Genomic DNA, 17,826 nt, shown 5'->3' with positions numbered 1-17,826 from the left:
GATAAGAACATCGGGGGACCTTTTTTTTATATTCTACTTTCTCTCTACTCCATTGATTCCTTTCTCTCCCCTCCCCTCCTTTCCGCTGTTTTAACCGTGCCCCCAATCGCCCCCGGTTAACTACTCACTGAATCATCGCCATTATGGAAGAGAGGGCACTCGAGGACTTTGAGAAGAGCGACGGAGCCCTGCGCACCATCAAAGATTTGGGTGCTGGTGCAGCCGGTGGAATTGCTCAGGTTCTTCTTGGTACGTTGTTGAGACCGTTATCAGCATCGCAGGGTTGAGATACACTTCGCCATTGCAATTTGTTTTATCGCGTGTAGAATTATAGTTTTTGTAGTTTCACGGGACCAACTATATTTCACGCAGTGTGCTTCTTTCCACTTTGTTTTCTTCAGTGAATTGTGAAATAGCGTTGACGATGAGTTGCTAATCCTCGTATAGGACAACCCTTCGGTATGTACTATAGCCGGTGAGGTAGTGGAGCACTCTAACCCCCGCAGATATTGTCAAAGTGCGGTTGCAAACAACCACTCAGTATGCCAACGCCCTCGACTGTGCGAGCAAGATTTTCAAGAACGAGGGCCCCGCTGCGTTTTACAAGGGAACATTGACCCCCTTGATTGGAATCGGTGCCTGTGTAAGTGCTGCAATAGTCATTATCTTTATCGGAGATTCGGGCATTTCCGATCCGCACGCGGAGAGGATAGGGACTGACTTTAACTAGGTTAGCGTGCAATTTGGTGCGTTTCATGAAGCCCGCAGGCGCCTTGAGGAATTGAACAAGAAGAAATACGCCGATAGCAGCCTTTCCTACGGGCAATATTACATGGCTGGTGGGTTCGCGGGTATCACCAACTCCGTTCTCTCTGGGCCGATTGAGCATATCCGTATTCGCATGCAGACCCAGCCGCACGGCGCAGACCGGTTGTACAATGGCCCTATCGACTGCATCCGTAAGCTCTCTGCTCAGGGAGGCGTCCTGCGGGGCCTCTACCGTGGTCAGAACGTCACCTATCTCCGTGAGATCCAGGCTTATGGCATGTGGTTCTTGACCTTTGAATACTTGATGAACCAGGATGCCAAGCGCAACAATGTCAACCGCGAGGATATCTCCAGTGTCAAGGTCGCCACCTACGGTGGATTGGCTGGTGAGGCGCTTTGGCTGAGCAGCTACCCATTTGACGTGGTGAAGAGTAAGATGCAGTGCGATGGCTTCGGGGCTCAGCAACAGTTCAAGAGCATGACAGACTGCTTCAAGAAGACATATGCTACCGAGGGTCTCGCTGGCTTCTGGAAGGGTATTGGCCCTACCCTGCTGAGAGCTATGCCTGTGTCGGCTGGAACATTCGTCGTGTATGTCTTTCCCCCGATTGAAAACATCTCGTGTGGAAGATGCTAACAACTGGATTTTAGTGTCGAGCTTGCCATGAAGGCAATGGGTTAAATTAACTCCCTGAAATGACCCCCATTGTTCATTCACGTTCTCTTTTTGTTTCCTACCACGAACTATTGATATCCAATTTTCGTTCACATTCAACAGTGAGGAAAAAGCTATTAGATTTCCTTTTCTTAAACACGCACAGTTTGGAGTGGCTTGTTTTGGTCATCCGGTTTTAGCATTCAGGTGATAGATGGCTCAATTTATGGATATGATGCCCTCATGCGTTTTTCTTTTTCTCTCCCTCCTGGTCCATAGTACTATTAGCTTTTAAGTTGTATGAGGTTGCATTAAAACGAGCATTGCGCCGTTTGAGAAGTTCCCTGGGGACTTTGAATCAGCAGCTTCTATGTAAACTTGATCGAAAGCGCTAGAGGATGCACGAATTGTAATTCCAGTCCGTTGAATGTAGCGTGGATGGGCTGTAAAAATTCCCGCCGGACGACAAATATCAGAAAGAGGATATGTTTATGTGTTTCCTACCTTAAGAGCAAATATGGGGTATTTCGGAGACTGGAGTATGAACATCCAAACGGGTAAAGCGCTGTACCTGGCTGCCTTAGGCACCAAGCTCGCCAAGCCCGACATCAAAAGTTCGAGCGGAAGATAACCCAGGAAGTTATTGCTGGTGGAAATCGGCCTCACAACCTAGCACAACACAATATGATTGCCCGGCAACTGTGTATGCGGCAGAGTAAGTTTAATTACGAATTGCGATCATATTAGTGCTCTTTGAAGAAGAACGTCCGCTAATTGTTCTCCGGCCCAGGCCGCCAGCTTCATGCCTTCAACCGCCAGGCTCGGACGCTGAACTCGCTCAACCGATTCTACTCAACTGGACCACCAGTCGACACCACACTTCAGACCCGTATCCGGGAGCGTTCTGCCGAGATCGAGTCCCGCTATCAAAATGATGCCGCTCCTGAGAGAATCTCAAGGAGGCGTGCCGAACAGTTGGCTTGGAAGGCGCGAGGCGAACGAAGTAAGCCTTCGCAATTTTACATCTCGAAAGGGCAGCCATCCTTGGAGAATATCGACTGACTGCGTACACCTCGTCATAGGATACAAATTCCAAGACCTTGGCAGCAGCGTGACAGACGCCTACAGACCAGAGGAGATCATCCGAAACCCTCCTAAGCCTTCCGACGTTACCCTCGAACTGCTCCTCGCTTCTCAGACACACCTCGGACACTCAACGTCCCGCTGGAACCCCCAGAACTCGCGCTATATCTTCGGTATTCGAGACGGCATCCATGTCATCTCCCTGGACGTGACCGCGGCGTACCTGCGTCGTGCGGCCAAGGTGGTAGAGGAAGTCGCAGCCCGCGGCGGATTGATCCTCTTCGTCGGTACACGGAAGGGTCAAAAGAGATACGTGGTCCGCGCCGCCGAACTGGCCAAGGGCTACCACATCTTCGAGCGATGGATTCCCGGCAGTTTGACCAACGGACAGCAGATCCTGGGCCACTGCGAGACTAAGGTCGTGAATGCTATGGATGACGAAATCCCCAAGTACAGGGAAGCCTTGGCCGACCGTTCGGTCCTCAAACCTGACCTGGTGGTCTGCCTCAACCCTCTCGAGAACGTCGTCTTGCTCCACGAGTGTGGCCTCAATAACGTCCCCACCATCGGTGTCATTGACACGGATGCTGATCCTACCCGCGTCACATACCCCATCCCCTCCAATGACGACAGCATGCGTGCCATCGGTGTCATTGCCGGTGTCCTGGGACGGGCAGGAGAAGCCGGTCAACAAAGGAGACTGGAGAACGCAAAGAACGGAGTCCTAACCTACCCACCCGTCGCTCCTGAAGACCTCCTCTCCGAAGAGCGTCTGGCCGAGCTCGCCCAAATCGAAGCTGGAAACGCTGCTGCCAACGCTGAGGCCGCCGAACTTGCCAACAAGCTTGACGAGGCCGTGCAGTCCACCGAAACCGAACAGGCCTCGACCCCCAAGGAAGCCGAGCAGCCTACCGAACCCCAACCCGAGCCCCAGGCCCAGGTCCCAGAAACCGAGAAGCCCGCCGAACCTCAACCAGAACAGCCTAAGACGCAGGCCCAGGCCCCGGAAACCCCCGTTAAGGACCAGTAATGAAGAGCATTTCGTTGGCGTTGCTCTCTTCCTGTCTTGATTTCTTTTTCCAACCTTATCTCTCTCTGCTTACGTGTGAGCCTTGAAGCAAACTTATGGGACTGTAACTGTATAGAACATTGTAAATTCCTTGATTCGCCTGGTGTTATAACAAACATGTATTACCAATATGACGCATTTTGTGCCTCTTTTCTCGACCATCGGGTTATATTTAGTACCGTTTGTTTGTCTTGGAAAACAACTATATTACTATCATCTGGAAGTAATCTTACCTCAGCACTATATAGGATATGCATAATGAACCCAAACAAGATGATCAAGGTCGCATATTCCAAACAATGCTGCCAATTTGATGTACCTAGTTTCTCTACCTAGATAGTGACCTACGTAACTTAGCCAACCAGCCAATACACATAGCACACATGGGGAAAAACAAAACGCACGACATCAGATCGAAAAATAACAGAAACCCGTATATGTCGATCACCATGGAAAAATATCCCGAAGCAAAGCAATCTATTGGGCGGCCGTGCATTAGACTGGAACGTTAATATCGGGGTCATGGCCACGAAACGTTGAGAGAACCCCGCTTCAATTAGGTGGCCTTACGATTCCGGCAGGCGAAGGGAGATAGAGAACGTCGGGAATGCACAACGAGAATTTCGAGACGGGAGGCCTATCCTTACGATCTGGAATCGCACGGATGTAGGACAAGTCATGCAATTGGTTGTTTGCTAGCTGCTTGGGGTCGTGGATGAGGTGACAGGTGCATCCGTAGTGTGGGCTGATTGAGTCCGGAGGGGGTGGGTTTTTGGGCTGTTCAATACGATGGAGATCATTTGTAGAAGGGGAAAGAGTCTAATCTTGGCTGTTTACTTTCGTGAAGAGTATGGAAGCTAATATCCACTTCAATTCAAGTAGACAATAGTCTAATTCAAGGGAGCAAGAGCTATAGTTGTAAAAATAAAAAGGCCAGTGAACAACGCGTCTCATCGTAAGTGAGCTAATAAGCCCAGATGTAGCAACAAACTGAATAGAAAACAAGAAGTGTATCCCCAGAACATGTCCATGTGAAGCAAGGCAGAGACAGAAAAACGTCAAGAGAATCGTGCGAACCCGGCCAGCCGAACGAGGTAGAAGTCGAAAGGAGCTAGTTCACGTGTTGTGGAAAGGGATCATCGTGGAGAAGCGAGGTGAACATTGATAGCTTATTTCTTGAAGAACTGGCCAAGCTGGTCCATCATACCGTTGTTGGATCCACCCTGGGAGGGGGGACCGCCATATTGGCTGCCACCGTAGCCACCATACTGTTGTTGCTGCTCCTCTTGCTCCTTCTTGTCCTTGTGCTGCTTCCAGCCGTCCTGTGCGATGTGACCCAAGATAGCTCCACCAACCGCACCGAGGAATCCGTGGTCGGCCTTGTGGCCGGCGAAGCCACCTGCCAGACCACCGGCAAGAGCACCGCCGAGGCCACGTTCACCATCCTGAGCACCGCCGGGAGCCTGTTCGTCGGATCTGTGAGAATCAAAGTTAGTCGAGTGGTCCAGTAGTGTAAAGGAAGATGCTGATGAAGATACATACCCTCCGTAGCTACTCTGCTGACCATATCCTTGCTGGCCGCCATAGTTCTGCTGACCGCCGTAAGACTGCTGGTGGTGCTCGGACTGTCCGCCACCGCCGTAGTAGTCGCTGGCAGCGCCGGAGCCGGAGCTACCGCTACGGTTGTATCCCTGATCGTATCCAGAAGACTGTCCGTAGCCACCCTGCTGCTGGTAGCCGCCCTGAGGGGGGTAGCCACCCTGCTGACCGTAGCCTCCTTGGCCTTGGCCTTGGTTGTAGTAGCCGCCCTGCTGGTTGTACTGATCGTAGCCAGACATGATGTGTAGTGTAGAGTTTAATGTATTAAAGATGAAGGAAGTTTGAATGGATGAAGAGTGATGGATGAGTATGAAGATAAGAGTGAGAGAACGGGGCTGTTGGGACCTTTTTATAAGAAGATGGGTTGGCCACTTGATAGGATGATCTATTAAGAGCACAGGGCTGAGTTACTGATGACAAGAGCGAAACAACCCCACCATGCGCCCAAGGCAAATCTTCTTCCCCCGTGTGCCAAGCCCCAATGTTTCCACTTGTACCGGATTTTCAGTACAGGTACTGTCAACTTCAAGGCTGTGCAAGTATCTGTGTGTATGGCAGTGGCGTCTGCCCGTCAACCTGTCACTCCGTCCTTAGACTCCTTAGTCCGTACACGATCATTACACTCTAGTGTGTTGATTAAGGTGATTCGATGGACGTCCAAGACAGATTCGCATCAAGCGTGCGGGGTGGCTGTGTCACCTGTGGCCATGTGCTGCGTCCCGTGCTTACAGGGCTGAGTAACGCGGCGGTATTGTCGTGACCATCTCAGGTTGGACTGATGCCCCGCCAAACTTCCACCGATCGTCACAATGGTACCTTGATCCGGTAACTTTGAGAAAATTCCATCGTACTTGGCCGGTTGCCTACGAACCCAAGGCTCTCGGCGGAGAAATGAATGCCTTTTCAGGTCTAGTGATACAAAGCCGAGACACCACTAGTGGATGTTTGCTGCCATTTCACTGGTCCTGTTGATCCCACATACTCGTCTTGGTAGGAAGAGGACTGTGAATAGTTGTCCTAGGTTATCCCCGCCATACACCGTTAACTACTACTAGTAGGTACATACATACATACAGTGGCACCTCATAGCCACACACTGCGGCTGTGCTCTATCAACCACTGCATGACGTCAATTCTTCCATGAATTGCAGGATTCAAGGGGATGATCTGATTCTGATCTTATTATGATCGTAGCATGAGAATACTCGAAGGTTCTATTCTCGGAACCTCGGGTCCCTGAACAATCAACTTACGGTCCGGGCTTGCCGAACCCCTCCGGTACAACTCGGGTGAGTGCATAATAGAGGGGTATTATACCAACATATCCGTACAGAATATATACATACCAGGTAACACGGTATTACCCATGTTCCTAACAGGCAGCCATATTCTTTACCCATGTTTCTCCCTGTTAGACGAGGAGGTCGTTTACCGATTTTGGTATGAGTACGTACTGCAATAGTGGGGAATAGCTAATCTCCCTACGAGGCGAAGATGAACTATAATTGGATACTGTAAGTGCTACTCCTAAAATAGTTTCCAGTATCCCGGGCCTCTCGGTCCTTAGCACCACCCGATGCAATGAACAAGCAGCGACGAGGGACACCAAGTTCAGGAACACACTGCACGTATAGCCTCATTGTGCTTGTCCCTGAGTTCTAGACTCTCGGCTGCTTCCGGACTGAGTCACGGCCCCCGATGGTCTGAAAATCGATCTAGCGTCGAGAGCCGCTAGCTACGTATGGCAGGCTGATGATCCAGCCATAGAGAATCACGTATGCCCTGAACGAGTCGCCTTGCACTAGTTTCGTCATCGGGCAACATTTCAGCTGCTATCGACCAACGCTTGAGGCTGAGTTGCTGTCAACTCTCTTGTTCCCCAACGTCTTTGCGGCTCATCAATGTGGCTCACAACAGTGTTGCCTGTTGATGATTGGATATATAGTCTGGACATATATCCCACGTATATCACGCATGTTGTGTAACTTCACTACATGTTTTCAGCTATACTCATCACTTACATATCGAGCTCATACATGACTGCCTTGTCAATGAACCGGCATATCCCTTACGTCTTTCCAAAATTTTGAAATCAGCATCGGCTTCCTCCAAGAACCTCTGGTTGCTATCCTCAAATCTAGCCAGCGATACATCAAGGTTGACAATCAATTTGACTCAGCAGCTAGCAATAGGCTGAACGCGGTGTGATAGAAGAGCTCTAATACTAATATACTAGTACGTGTGCAGGTAGTGTCTATTTTTTTCTGGCACGGTCCAACTCCAAGAAACACAACCAAAGATTCAACCTATCGTGGTTGTTCCTCTGTTTTGGTAGTCGATATGGGCGCCATGAGATGTGGGTATGGCACCTACGCACTCCAAGCTGGAACTGTGGTGAGGTCTCTGACGAATATCTATAGATGCTACTAGTATTAGTTGTGTGTATATTGCTTAAGCGAGTTAGAGACTGCCAAACTGATACTGGGAATATATATTTTCCATATTGCCTATGGATTGGTGACCGAGATCATACATTGTATTGTATAGCCTTGTCTCATTAATTACCATAGCTCCAAACAAGATCTCACTATAGATGGGATTGGACAAACAAGTACTATGAAACCTGACACCTTATACCAACCAACCTTTGGAGACATTCCTGGGAACTCAATATCCTGCTCCAAATAAGGGTTTAAATAAGTGGGGGATGGAACTTATTTCATACAAAATCACCCGTCACCAACTTTTCCCCTTTTATTATTAGTATTAAAATTCAAATCTCTTCGTCGCCCAAGGCAATAGACCAGCCATAACCCTCCTATCATCATACTACACAGTACATACATAAGGTCCAACCTGCCCACCATTACCAGATCTACATCCCGCACGCGCAAACTGCGGGTCACCAGGACACAGGCTTACTCCATCAGTCGAAACACATTTCAAACCCAACCATACCAATGATCCATCGCGAACAACTAGTAAATATCGCAACTCAAAAATCAGACGTCTGAGAAAAGCCCTCATCATGTGACTTCTGCGGCTGCATGGACGATCAAGAAAGACGGCAGATCCGGATTGGCTCAACGTGTGAAGGGTCATACTAACAGATCCAATCTATTTACTTTTTGCGGGTCGCGCCTGACCTCCAAACATACCACTCGCTCCGTGCTAGCAGGCTGTTTATTGAGGACCTATGACGAATGGCTCTTCAGCCCGGCTCATGGTGTTCGTCGTGATACCCACTAGATCAGATATAAATCTGTCCCATCTGAGGCAGATGACCGGATCAGCAACCCCCCTTGCGCCGAATGATGTAGGGCTGGCGGAGATAATTTTGCGGTATGGCGTACTCGTGCCGATATTCTTCTTTTCTTTTCTTCTCTCTCTTTTTTTTTTTTTTTTTTGAGTACTGTTGTTATACTACTTTCTTTTTCTTTTTGGCTATGGAGTTTAAAAGGGGGAGGGTTCACCTGAGCTGTTTTACAATGCTTTTTTCCTTCTTGCTGTTCTCTGGTTAGGCCTATAGACTCGGTTAGCTAGCTGCCACAAAATGACTACTATTCTTTATTCAATTTTGCATCTTTTTCTTTTCTCCGCTTTGCACGGGTTAACGTATGCCTCATACCCCCCGACTGTATATCTCATCCGCCATGGCGAAAAGTCAGGCGATCCCCTAGACAGTGGACTAAACGCAGATGGCTGGAAACGAGCTGAATGCGTCCGGGGCGTGTTCGGAGAAGCTTCACCCTACGATATTGGCCATATAATGGCACCGCATGTTAATAAAAGCAAGTATTCTCTGCAACCCTAGAGACCCCTAATCTGGACACTACACACAAATAACAAAAGCACCTGCCCATATACAAAATAAACTAACCAATCCGATAGAAGGAGAGCACAGACGCTCCTACGAGACCGTTCTTCCACTCGCCACAGACCTCGGCCTAACTGTCGACACCTCCTGCAAGCGGAATAAAGTCCACTGCGTCGCAAAAGCAGTCAATGACTATGACGGACCCGGCAATATCCTGATCTCCTGGCGGCATAGAAAGATGAGAGAGTTGGTTCAGGCGTTGGGGTATGATGATGCGCCTGAGTATCCGGATGATCGGTATGTTGGCCTTCATATTCCTCTTAGTATTGATCTTGGTGGTTGGTGTGCTATTCAAGAAGGCGTTAATTATATGAGGAGAGTTCTCTGTCCTAACGGGGCCTTTCTGGTAGGTTTGATCTGATCTGGACCATTCCGTTCCCGTATGACAATATCACGGATATCCGGAGCGAGGACTGTCCTGTGTTAGATATCCCCGAGGAATTGACGGTTGAGCTTTGATGATTCATTGCGTGTTGATGCACTTTTTATACCCATAAGCGAGGAGGTCATAAGTGGTCATATGCTACATGGCTGGAACTAGTAGCTTGGATTTGGATGCAGCACAGGAAGCGCAACATGATATGGGAGAGATTTTCCCTAGATATATGCCACTACACCCGTTGACGGATAAGGCATGGAAGATACAGCAGGGTGTTTTTGCATCGGAACTTGCATGTGCATCCTTAGATTGGATTAGAGTGAAGATGTATAGTGGAATGCTAATTACGTCATGGACAAGTGCTAAACCAAGAGGTAGAATGTGCGTTTGCTCTCGTTCATCTTAAGAAAGATGAATTGGATCGGTAGGGTCTTCAATTTTGAGTTGTTGTTGGGTTGTCATGTAGAACACAATAGAAATGTAATATTCCATGTAGGGCGGTCAGTCAGACTGATATTGGAGCAAAGTGGATTATCTCATACAGAGAGATGCCGTCGTAGTATGGGGACAGTTAACCACAGGGTAAAACACCTCTTCCATTGACTAATTCTGGCTTCCGTTAAGATTAGTAGATCTTGTATATTAGCGAGGAGTAAACTGACATACTCAACACAAATAAAGTTAAAATAGTCGATATGATAAGTCAGCAAACCCACGATGTGGCAGGCGGTGAACAGCCAGCAAAAAGCAAGCGGAGAAAAAGAACGCCAAGATTTCGAACCGCCCACCCAATTTTTTCGAGAGTATCGCGTCCATACTTCAAGAAAACCCCCTCAACGTCCAGGTGATAATCACCCAATCCTACATAATACCCGGAACGGAGCTGCTGTGAATCTCCGATTCAAGTGGGAAAAAAATGGATGATATCGAGGTATGTGGGCTTGATTTCCCCTTGTTCGTCCATGATTCTTGTGGTATTGCATTCCGGCCTCAGAATTGAAAATTGACGATCGGGAAATTTTTTGGCTCTACAGGATCGGTTGCGTAGCCACGCCCAGGCTTTTGATGGCCTCTTGTCGTTGATTCCGGCGAAATACTATTATGGGGAGGATGGTAGTGTATGTGATTCTACTGCCTGCTGTCTTTGATGCCTTTTGTCCCGTTTTCCCCACGGTCTCCAGCTTGTTCTGCGCCAGGCGTGGCTGACCACCCATATCCTTCATAGGACCAATGGAAACGCAAGAAGCAGACGAAGGAGGAAGCTCGTGAGGCGAAACGGGCGAAATTGGACCCCGATGCCGCGAAGACCGCTAAAGACGTAATGGACGAGAACGCCCGGAAACGCAAGCGTCAAGAAGAGGGTCAAAATGAGGCCGCATCATCTGAGGACGAAGATCTCGGCTCAGAAATGCCTAAGGAAGGCCTGAAGCGGGCCGATGCGGCAAAGAAACAGAAGCAATCCGACGACTCGGCGAAGTCAGAAGAGGCAGAAGCACGTAAGAAACTAAAGGAAGAGAAAAAGGCGCAGAAGAAAGAGCAACAAAAAGAGAAGAGGAAGGCTAAAGAAGCCGCTAAGAAGGAAAAGCAGAAAGAACAGCAAGATAAGGAGGCTAAAACCGCTGCCGCTGACGCTGCACAGAAGCCAGAGTCTAAGTCTGCCAGTGATAAGAACAAGAAGCAAGAAAAGCCACCTGTAAAGGATGACGATAATGATGACGACGTTGATGAAGAAGAGGCCGAAGGTCTCTCTCTCGAGTTCAACCCAGAGCAAACAGAACAGTCTTCCTCTTCTTCTACCCCCAACTCCCCTGGTTTCGATGCCTCCGCTCTTCAATCGGGCGCCTCTTCGATATCTTCTATTGTCCCCCCTTCTGCTCCCAACGATGCCTCTAAGAACTCATCATCCGATCAAAAGCCCCTCAAGTCCACACCCGAAGAGCTGAAGCAACGACTACAAAAGCGTCTTGATGAGCTTCGCGCAGCCCGTCATGCAGACGGGCTGAACGGCAAGCCCGCGAGAAACCGCCAAGAGCTGATCGAGGCCCGCAGACAGAAGGCAGAACAACGCAAGGCGCACAAGAAAGAGCTACGACAGAAGGCCAAGGAGGAAGAGCAACGATTGAAGGACGATGCATTGGCCCGCCGCTTCTCCCCAGGTGGGTCGGGCTCTCTTCTCGCCTCGCCTCGCTCCCCAGCCGAGTCGGTGGGCTCTAGCGCCGCTAATTATTCCTTCGGTCGTGTCGTCTTCGCCGATGGCCAGGCTGCTGATCCCAGTCTAAACAACGTGCGCGATCAGCCCAAGCGCCATGGTGCCCATGACCCCGCATCAGCCTTGAAAGCCGTTGAGGCTAAAAAGGCCCGACTGGAAAGCATGGACGACGAGAAACGTGCTGAACTCGAAGAGAAAGATATGTGGCTGAACGCCAAGAAGCGCGCTCATGGTGAACGCGTCCGGGACGACACTTCGCTGTTGAAGAAGGCTCTGAAGCGCAAGGAATCTGCCAAGAAGAAGTCCGAGCGTGAATGGAAGGAGCGCATAGAAACCGTCCGTAAGGGCAAGGAAATGAAGCAACAGAAGCGCGAAGACAACCTCCGGAAACGCCGCGAAGAAAAGGGAAACAAGGGCAAGAAATCCTCTGCAGGCAAGAAAAAAGCTAGACCCGGTTTCGAGGGAAGCTTCAAGGGCAAATCTGGTGGAAAGAAATGAACAGTGACTAGTATGTAATACCAACTTATGTATCTAAAAAGAAAGATATCCTTCCGCAGCAGCCCTTGAGGATGAGCACTTGCTCTGCGGAGAACAAAAGTGATCAAAAGGTAAAAGAAAATCGAGGAGTGTGGGAATTGGTGTTTGGGCTTCTTTGGGGGGTTATCTTGTTATTTGTGCATATGTGCATAGGCAGCGATTCACCTGTTGATATTCATAAATTTCAAAGGAGTTTTCTTGGTTTCATCCCATCTCTTTTGTAGGGTTCTTTAAAGATTTGAAACAAAAGAAAATGAAGTACTCTTAGATTTATTCCCTAACAAAAACAGTATAGAAAACAAGAACAAGCCATGCGGGATTTCCCTCCAACATCAAGACAATAAAAGAACAGAGCCGGAATTCTAGTGACTGGGATCCCCTGTGAACCCGACTAGTACATCTGGTAATAAAGCAGGCTAAGCGTTAGATATGTACAAAGTGGGAAGATGAGGGTGTCGACCCTTGGATATCCTCTGAAGGAAAAGTTTGTCTTTCCCTTATGTGATTTTTATGATAAGATTCTTTCGAATCCATCTTATTTAAAGGTGGATTTACGTGATGTGACACCTAATTCAAGAGTGCCCTTGTGATATGAAAGCAGCTGGTATTGTTTTAACGGTAGGGAGCGTCAGCTCTGGCAGCGGCGGCAATTTCAGGCTCCCACTTGTCACCGTTGGCCAGGAGCTTCTCCTTGTTGTACAGCAGCTCCTCACGGGTCTCGGTGGCATATTCAGCATTGGCAGCTGTGTTGCAGCAGGTCAGTCACGGCATTCAAGAGATCTAATCTTAGGATGGCTGGTGCTTACTCTCAACAATGGCATCAACGGGGCAGCTCTCCTGGCAGTAACCGCAGTAGATGCACTTGGTCATATCGATATCATAACGGGTCGTCCGACGGCTTCCGTCCTCACGTTCCTCGGCCTCGATGGTGATAGCCTGAGCAGGGCAGATAGCTTCGCAAAGCTTGCAAGCGATGCAACGCTCCTCACCGGTGGGATAACGGCGCAGGGCGTGTTCGCCACGGAAACGAGGGGAGATGGGGCCTTTCTCGAAGGGGTAGAAGATGGTGTAACTGGAGTATGATATCACATCAGTCAAGCTGTTTGACCGGTCGAGAATCCCAAGTAGCATGTCCCAGCACGCGAACATGATACACAGCAGTAGTAAATGACCACACGGGATACCAATTGGCCCCTAGGCGACTAGAGGAGCTTGATAGGGCGCGGGAGAGGGCGACTTACGGTGGTCTAAAGAACTGCTCCAACACGACGTACATGCCGCGGAAAATCTCCGACATCAGGAAGTATTTGCTGGCCTTGTCCAAAGAGGACTCGGTGGTCTCGTCCCATTTCTTGGGGGGAGCCAGACGGAAACCGGATGGAGGGGGACCAGCTGGGGTAGCAGCCCGGCACACCGAGGAGGAGAAGTTTGCGGTTGAACCCAAGGGACGGAAAGAAGAGGTCAACAGAGAAGGCGCAGGCCGGCGGTAGGCGACCAGCCTCGCGACCGACTTCGAGGAGGCCATGGCGGGGGATGAGATAGCGGACTGGAGAAGGGGAATAGAGTGGTGAGGGGAATCAATTGGGGGGGTTCAAAGTGGGAACAGGACAACTGGGAGAGGTTCACGAAAGTCGCTTTTGGTGGTTTGCCGGCGGGCTTAGGTCATTTCTTTCTGCCGCCCCGTGATTGGCCGGCCGCAGGTTTTTGCTTCCCCCGAGCCGCAACGCCAAAGCAGAACTTCAGAAACTCCAAGGCTCATAAGTCCATCTTTCCTACCACTCCCGACTCTACTCTTTCGTCACCACCGCCCTCCTTTTCTCTTTCCTACTTAATTCCCCGGCAATTGCGCCTTTCTTTCAATTCCTCTCCAACCGACACAATGTTCCGTTCCGCTGTTGTCCGCTCTTTGAGGGCCTCCGTTCCTCGTGCCGTCAGGGCCCCAGCTACCTTCCAGATCCGCAGCGCTCCTGCTGCTCAATTCGCTCCTCGCTTTGCCTACCAGGGCGTCCGTCTCTACTCCGCTCCTGCCGGTCTTAACAAGGAGGAAGCTGAGGGTCGGATAGTCAACCTTCTGAAGAACTTTGACAAGGTACGTCGGGTTACTTTCCCGCCTCGGAGACGAAGACCATCCCAAAATCATCTCCGGGAAACTTGAAAAATGGCTAATGTATCCAATCACTGCACAGGTTTCCGATGCCAGCAAGGTTAGTTAACATTTGTTGTCTCCGGGTGTTTGATGGCCCGGTTCAGACCCGCACGCAGAACGATGAACTAAGGGAATTCAACCTATCAGATCAACGGTGCTTCTCACTTCGCAAACGACCTTGGACTTGACAGCTTGGATACCGTGGAGGTTGTTATGGCCATTGAGGAGGTATGGTTATAGCACATTCCCTATTATACTGGTCTCGAGTTGAATCCTGACGTTTTATCTCGAATAGGAATTCAGCATTGAGATCCCCGACAAGGATGCCGATGCCATCCACAGTGGTAAGTCTTTATCTGAACGAGGCCCTTTGATGGGCAGAACGCGGCGACCGTCCATATACTCATCTTTTGATACAGTTGACAAGGCTGTTGAGTACATCCTTGCCCAGCCCGATGGTAAGTCCTGCCTTGCTTTGACAATGTCAACGTGTTTGAATTGACCACAACTAACTGGTATCGCAGCCCACTAAATTATGTAATACGAAGATCTGAATGATTTTGCGGGTTAGATAGAAAAGAAGGGGATGGTGGCGTGCATCTACATGGGGTCTCAGCGTGGAAACGCTACTTGTATGCTGATACATGCCGGTGTTGTTTCACCCTACTATATCGTGTATATCATCTTGAATGCAGTTTGATTGATTACTGTTGGGTGTGGGTTGCTACCAGGTTTCCTGAGGACCTCGTTATGCGCCAATAGTTCGATGTAAACCGCTCTAGCATGTGAGATTGGTGTTATCTGTTCGGTGATTGAATTGATGCGGGTCTCAAGATGCATTGGGCATGTTGTACATGCCACCCGGCCTCTTGAAATTAAGACAATTTAGGAGTGGATCTGAAACCGTGTTGCTCTGACGACTTTCACGAAGGATGACGTGGAGCGGAACAAGTCGAAGCGACCCAGAGAAATATCAGACAGATATAAGGATAAGGGGCGAAACCCTCTGGCGTACTGGTTTTAGTTCGATATGTGTAAAATAGAGTATTCCATGGTAGAATATCTGGGTGTGTGAGAGTAAGAGAGGAAAAATGCTCTATATACAAAGATTGTATGGGCCCCTCCAGGTTAGATAAAATGACATGGTTTTTGTGGTCCGTCACCGGAGAAGCACTGACGCTAAGGAGAGGAACAAAAGTTGAGCCGTTAACTTAATACCAATCGAGAATTTCTTGAACTTCAAAACACCATCGAAGTTTCTATTCTGGTGTCGGTTTGGCGCAAGGGACTCCATCTGGTCCGCCTGAATTAATTCCTATTGATCGACCGTTTCGGGACAGTTCCAGTTGCACACTCTCCGCCTCGTGTCCTTCCTCACTCCTCTTCCTCCCACTCTTCCCCCCTGACAATTACCCGCCCAGCAAACTTTCGGGATATTCTTCCCTCACCCGTCAAGCACGCTATCTTCAACAAACTGGTAAACGGTCTGTGTCGCAGGTCATAGCGGTATAGATTCCGGTTCCTGACATTCTTCCCGACCGTGCTTTCGCTCTCCTTTCCGCTCCCGAACTCCGATCCCCTATCTCCTCATGGCCTCAGCCGGGGGCTTGACTCGCCGAAGAGGTGGCGGTCGAGTCGCTGGCGCAGACGAGAACGATGACAGCAGAGTCTCCTCGCCAGTCTCCAGAAATGGTTCTTCCTTGGATAACCGTATTCCCGAGACGTCGTTCACCAGTACCGAGAATGGACACAAGATCGCATTCGACCCCAGAGACCTCAGCGAGACCGAAGAACGAAGCAAGCAGCCCAAGCTGACGTTGATGGAGGAAGTACTACTGCTGGGGTTGAAAGATAAACAGGTTGGTCTTGCGCCCTGAACCACTCGTTTACGCTAGGGAATGGCGCGTTGCGATCCCCAGTCTGGATGCTGACACCGGCTCGGGAAATCTCTAGGGTTACCTGTCTTTCTGGAATGAGAACATTTCGTACGCTTTGAGAGGATGCATTGTGATAGAATTGGCCCTCCGCGGTCGTATTAGCATGCAGAAGGATTCTTCTCGACGGCGCTTCCCCTTGGCCGATCGTGTGATTGAAGTCGTCGACGATACATTGACTGGGGAGGTCTTGCTGGACGAGGCGTTGAAGATGATGAAATCGAGCGAGAAGATGAGCGTGAACTCCTGGATTGATCTCATGAGCGGTACGTACGACTGGATGCTCTCTATGTTCGATGTTCGAGAGGGCCCGGGTGCTAACGGGGGACGCGTGGCAGGTGAAACATGGAACTTGATGAAGATTGGCTACCAGTTGAAGCAAGTGCGTGAACGTCTGGCGAAGGGTCTTGTCGACAAGGGCATTCTTCGGACCGAGAAACGCAATTTCCTCCTCTTTGACATGGCTACACATCCTGTCGCCGACGGCGGCGCAAAAGATGACCTCCACCGTCGGGTGCGCAATGTGTGCAGCAATCGAACTGTGATTCTTCCGCCTAACCAGTGGCTTCCTGAGGACTCCGAGTTCCGCTACCTGCGGACGATCACGATGGTATGCGCAGCTTACGCCGCGAACGTCCTGGAAAACGCTCTGGTCACAATGAGCCACGAGGCTCGAGAGAGAGCCTTTGCGCAGGTGGATGAGTTACTGGCAGAGTACTCCCAGTGGCCATTTGCCCGGCGGGCGGGTGGTTCGCAGGCAATTGGAGCTAATTTGGCGGGGGCAATCAACGAGGAGGTGAACAAGGCTAAGGACAGAGAGCTTCAGTTGGAGGTATGCTCGTTTTCCTTCTGCAGAATATTGACTTGCAAACCACTAACGAAAACCTCACAGATTGTTGCAGCATGTTTGAGCGTTTTCACTAGACTCGACTCCTTACTGTAGGAGCTTTCATCTATCACCCTCCTATGTCTTATCACTCTTTGCCTTCGCCATCCATCTTACTTATTCCCCTGATCCCTCTCCCAGAAAATTTCAGCAGGAGTTCTTCTTTTACTTTGCTATTTTGGCTACTGAGCAGTAGTTTCCGGCATGCGGTTGGAATCGGGCGGAGTGACTTTCTATGATTCAGCCGTCGAATACGGTCCTATGCATTATTCTACGAAATGTTTGATTTCTCTGATCTCCCTCGATCTGATCTTTCCTGTTTATCCATGTCTTTCCTGTCGACCACGTTAGCATTGCGAGCATATCCTTTCCGTTCAGATGATAAGGACATGTATATTCCATAGAATCGCGCACGAAGCATACCTAGCCACCAACGCATGCCAAAATTACGGACAAAGAGAACCAGAAAAGCACAAGAGAAAGGCAAAACACAACCAACCGTTCCATCATCCTTCACAAAGCCCGCACCCGATGTCCCGATTGATAAAAAACCGAAGCCCAACTGGTTTGCGGCTCAAGAGGATATGAAAAAGAAAGAGCAACAGACAAAAGCAAGAAAGTAGGAGGAGCATAGGCTGGAACAGTGTCTTCATGATTTTCCTTTTTTTCATCTCCTTACCATGT

At 49.5% G+C, this 17,826-nt stretch overlaps 7 protein-coding genes across 7 annotated transcripts; 5 read left to right on the top strand and 2 right to left on the bottom strand.

Annotated features, from left to right (window-relative positions):
• Nucleotides 1-42: 42 nt before the first annotated feature.
• BDV37DRAFT_255362 (putative mitochondrial carrier protein (Ymc1)) lies at nt 43-2,083 on the top strand. The gene is made up of 5 exons (XM_032082715.1): nt 43-249; nt 448-459; nt 507-643; nt 731-1,359; nt 1,420-2,083. Exons 1-5 carry the CDS (start codon nt 144-146, stop codon nt 1,448-1,450), a joined length of 915 nt encoding a protein of 304 aa, XP_031938678.1. The 5' UTR covers nt 43-143; the 3' UTR covers nt 1,451-2,083.
• On the top strand, nt 1,757-3,732 carry BDV37DRAFT_183889 (mitochondrial 37S ribosomal protein uS2m). The gene is made up of 3 exons (XM_032079536.1): nt 1,757-2,138; nt 2,214-2,426; nt 2,506-3,732. Exons 1-3 carry the CDS (start codon nt 2,108-2,110, stop codon nt 3,534-3,536), a joined length of 1,275 nt encoding a protein of 424 aa, XP_031938677.1. The 5' UTR covers nt 1,757-2,107; the 3' UTR covers nt 3,537-3,732.
• A 689-nt stretch (nt 3,733-4,421) lies between these two features.
• hel10 (putative high expression lethality protein Hel10) lies at nt 4,422-5,528 on the bottom strand. The gene is made up of 2 exons (XM_032079537.1): nt 5,118-5,528; nt 4,422-5,051 (listed from the first exon to the last, which is right to left on the bottom strand). The coding sequence occupies exons 1-2, from the start codon at nt 5,411-5,413 to the stop codon at nt 4,745-4,747; spliced, it is 603 nt and encodes a 200-aa protein (XP_031938676.1). The 5' UTR covers nt 5,414-5,528; the 3' UTR covers nt 4,422-4,744.
• A 3,199-nt stretch (nt 5,529-8,727) lies between these two features.
• Nucleotides 8,728-12,137, top strand: BDV37DRAFT_273742 (putative 60S ribosome biogenesis protein Rrp14; the record flags this gene model as incomplete). Its single annotated transcript, XM_032085114.1, has 7 exons — nt 8,728-8,965; nt 9,066-9,288; nt 9,402-9,498; nt 10,157-10,240; nt 10,465-10,548; nt 10,656-11,979; nt 12,016-12,137. 7 exons carry the CDS (start codon nt 8,728-8,730, stop codon nt 12,135-12,137), a joined length of 2,172 nt encoding a protein of 723 aa, XP_031938675.1.
• A 325-nt stretch (nt 12,138-12,462) lies between these two features.
• On the bottom strand, nt 12,463-13,783 carry BDV37DRAFT_183787 (NuoI/complex I 23 kDa subunit family protein). Its single transcript, XM_032079535.1, has 3 exons — nt 13,418-13,783; nt 12,983-13,248; nt 12,463-12,919 (listed from the first exon to the last, which is right to left on the bottom strand). Exons 1-3 carry the CDS (start codon nt 13,699-13,701, stop codon nt 12,789-12,791), a joined length of 681 nt encoding a protein of 226 aa, XP_031938674.1. The 5' UTR covers nt 13,702-13,783; the 3' UTR covers nt 12,463-12,788.
• Nucleotides 13,784-13,941: 158 nt separating this feature from the next.
• Nucleotides 13,942-15,400, top strand: acpA (acyl carrier protein). Its single transcript, XM_032082714.1, has 6 exons — nt 13,942-14,265; nt 14,363-14,380; nt 14,470-14,550; nt 14,618-14,666; nt 14,742-14,780; nt 14,847-15,400. The coding sequence occupies exons 1-6, from the start codon at nt 14,056-14,058 to the stop codon at nt 14,852-14,854; spliced, it is 405 nt and encodes a 134-aa protein (XP_031938673.1). The 5' UTR covers nt 13,942-14,055; the 3' UTR covers nt 14,855-15,400.
• A 324-nt stretch (nt 15,401-15,724) lies between these two features.
• Nucleotides 15,725-17,360, top strand: BDV37DRAFT_183740 (GOLPH3/VPS74 family protein). The gene is made up of 3 exons (XM_032079534.1): nt 15,725-16,181; nt 16,276-17,088; nt 17,149-17,360. The coding sequence occupies exons 1-3, from the start codon at nt 15,912-15,914 to the stop codon at nt 17,197-17,199; spliced, it is 1,134 nt and encodes a 377-aa protein (XP_031938672.1). The 5' UTR covers nt 15,725-15,911; the 3' UTR covers nt 17,200-17,360.
• Nucleotides 17,361-17,826: the final 466 nt, after the last annotated feature.

The sequence above is a fragment of the Aspergillus pseudonomiae genome (assembly GCF_009193645.1).
Source record: "Aspergillus pseudonomiae strain CBS 119388 unplaced genomic scaffold BDV37scaffold_65, whole genome shotgun sequence".
In the NCBI taxonomy this organism is placed as follows: Eukaryota; Fungi; Ascomycota; class Eurotiomycetes; order Eurotiales; family Aspergillaceae; genus Aspergillus; species Aspergillus pseudonomiae.
This window is presented reverse-complemented; position numbering and strand designations above follow the sequence as displayed.

What these genes read in the sequence shown, in the direction of transcription:
- BDV37DRAFT_255362 (XM_032082715.1), top strand. Translation starts at nt 144, where the DNA reads ATGGAAGAGAGGGCACTCGAGGACTTTGAGAAGAGCGACGGAGCCCTG. An exon ending in TGATTGGAATCGGTGCCTGT is followed by an intron (nt 644 to 730) that starts GTAAGTGCTGCA and finishes GACTTTAACTAG; the next exon opens with GTTAGCGTGCAATTTGGTGC. An exon ending in TCGGCTGGAACATTCGTCGT is followed by an intron (nt 1,360 to 1,419) that starts GTATGTCTTTCC and finishes ACTGGATTTTAG; the next exon opens with TGTCGAGCTTGCCATGAAGG.
- BDV37DRAFT_183889 (XM_032079536.1), top strand. Translation starts at nt 2,108, where the DNA reads ATGATTGCCCGGCAACTGTGTATGCGGCAGA. An exon ending in GCAACTGTGTATGCGGCAGA is followed by an intron (nt 2,139 to 2,213) that starts GTAAGTTTAATT and finishes TCTCCGGCCCAG; the next exon opens with GCCGCCAGCTTCATGCCTTC. An exon ending in GAAGGCGCGAGGCGAACGAA is followed by an intron (nt 2,427 to 2,505) that starts GTAAGCCTTCGC and finishes ACCTCGTCATAG; the next exon opens with GATACAAATTCCAAGACCTT.
- hel10 (XM_032079537.1), bottom strand. Translation starts at nt 5,413, where the DNA reads ATGTCTGGCTACGATCAGTACAACCAGCAGGGCGGCTACTACAACCAA. An exon ending in CAGCAGAGTAGCTACGGAGG is followed by an intron (nt 5,052 to 5,117) that starts GTATGTATCTTC and finishes TGATTCTCACAG; the next exon opens with ATCCGACGAACAGGCTCCCG.
- BDV37DRAFT_183787 (XM_032079535.1), bottom strand. Translation starts at nt 13,701, where the DNA reads ATGGCCTCCTCGAAGTCGGTCGCGAGGCTGGTCGCCTACCGCCGGCCT. An exon ending in GAGCAGTTCTTTAGACCACC is followed by an intron (nt 13,249 to 13,417) that starts GTAAGTCGCCCT and finishes ATCATACTCCAG; the next exon opens with TTACACCATCTTCTACCCCT. An exon ending in CGTTGATGCCATTGTTGAGA is followed by an intron (nt 12,920 to 12,982) that starts GTAAGCACCAGC and finishes GCTGCAACACAG; the next exon opens with CTGCCAATGCTGAATATGCC.
- acpA (XM_032082714.1), top strand. Translation starts at nt 14,056, where the DNA reads ATGTTCCGTTCCGCTGTTGTCCGCTCTTTGAGGGCCTCCGTTCCTCGT. An exon ending in TTGTTATGGCCATTGAGGAG is followed by an intron (nt 14,551 to 14,617) that starts GTATGGTTATAG and finishes TATCTCGAATAG; the next exon opens with GAATTCAGCATTGAGATCCC. An exon ending in TGCCGATGCCATCCACAGTG is followed by an intron (nt 14,667 to 14,741) that starts GTAAGTCTTTAT and finishes CTTTTGATACAG; the next exon opens with TTGACAAGGCTGTTGAGTAC.
- BDV37DRAFT_183740 (XM_032079534.1), top strand. Translation starts at nt 15,912, where the DNA reads ATGGCCTCAGCCGGGGGCTTGACTCGCCGAAGAGGTGGCGGTCGAGTC. An exon ending in TGGGGTTGAAAGATAAACAG is followed by an intron (nt 16,182 to 16,275) that starts GTTGGTCTTGCG and finishes GGAAATCTCTAG; the next exon opens with GGTTACCTGTCTTTCTGGAA. An exon ending in ACAGAGAGCTTCAGTTGGAG is followed by an intron (nt 17,089 to 17,148) that starts GTATGCTCGTTT and finishes AAAACCTCACAG; the next exon opens with ATTGTTGCAGCATGTTTGAG.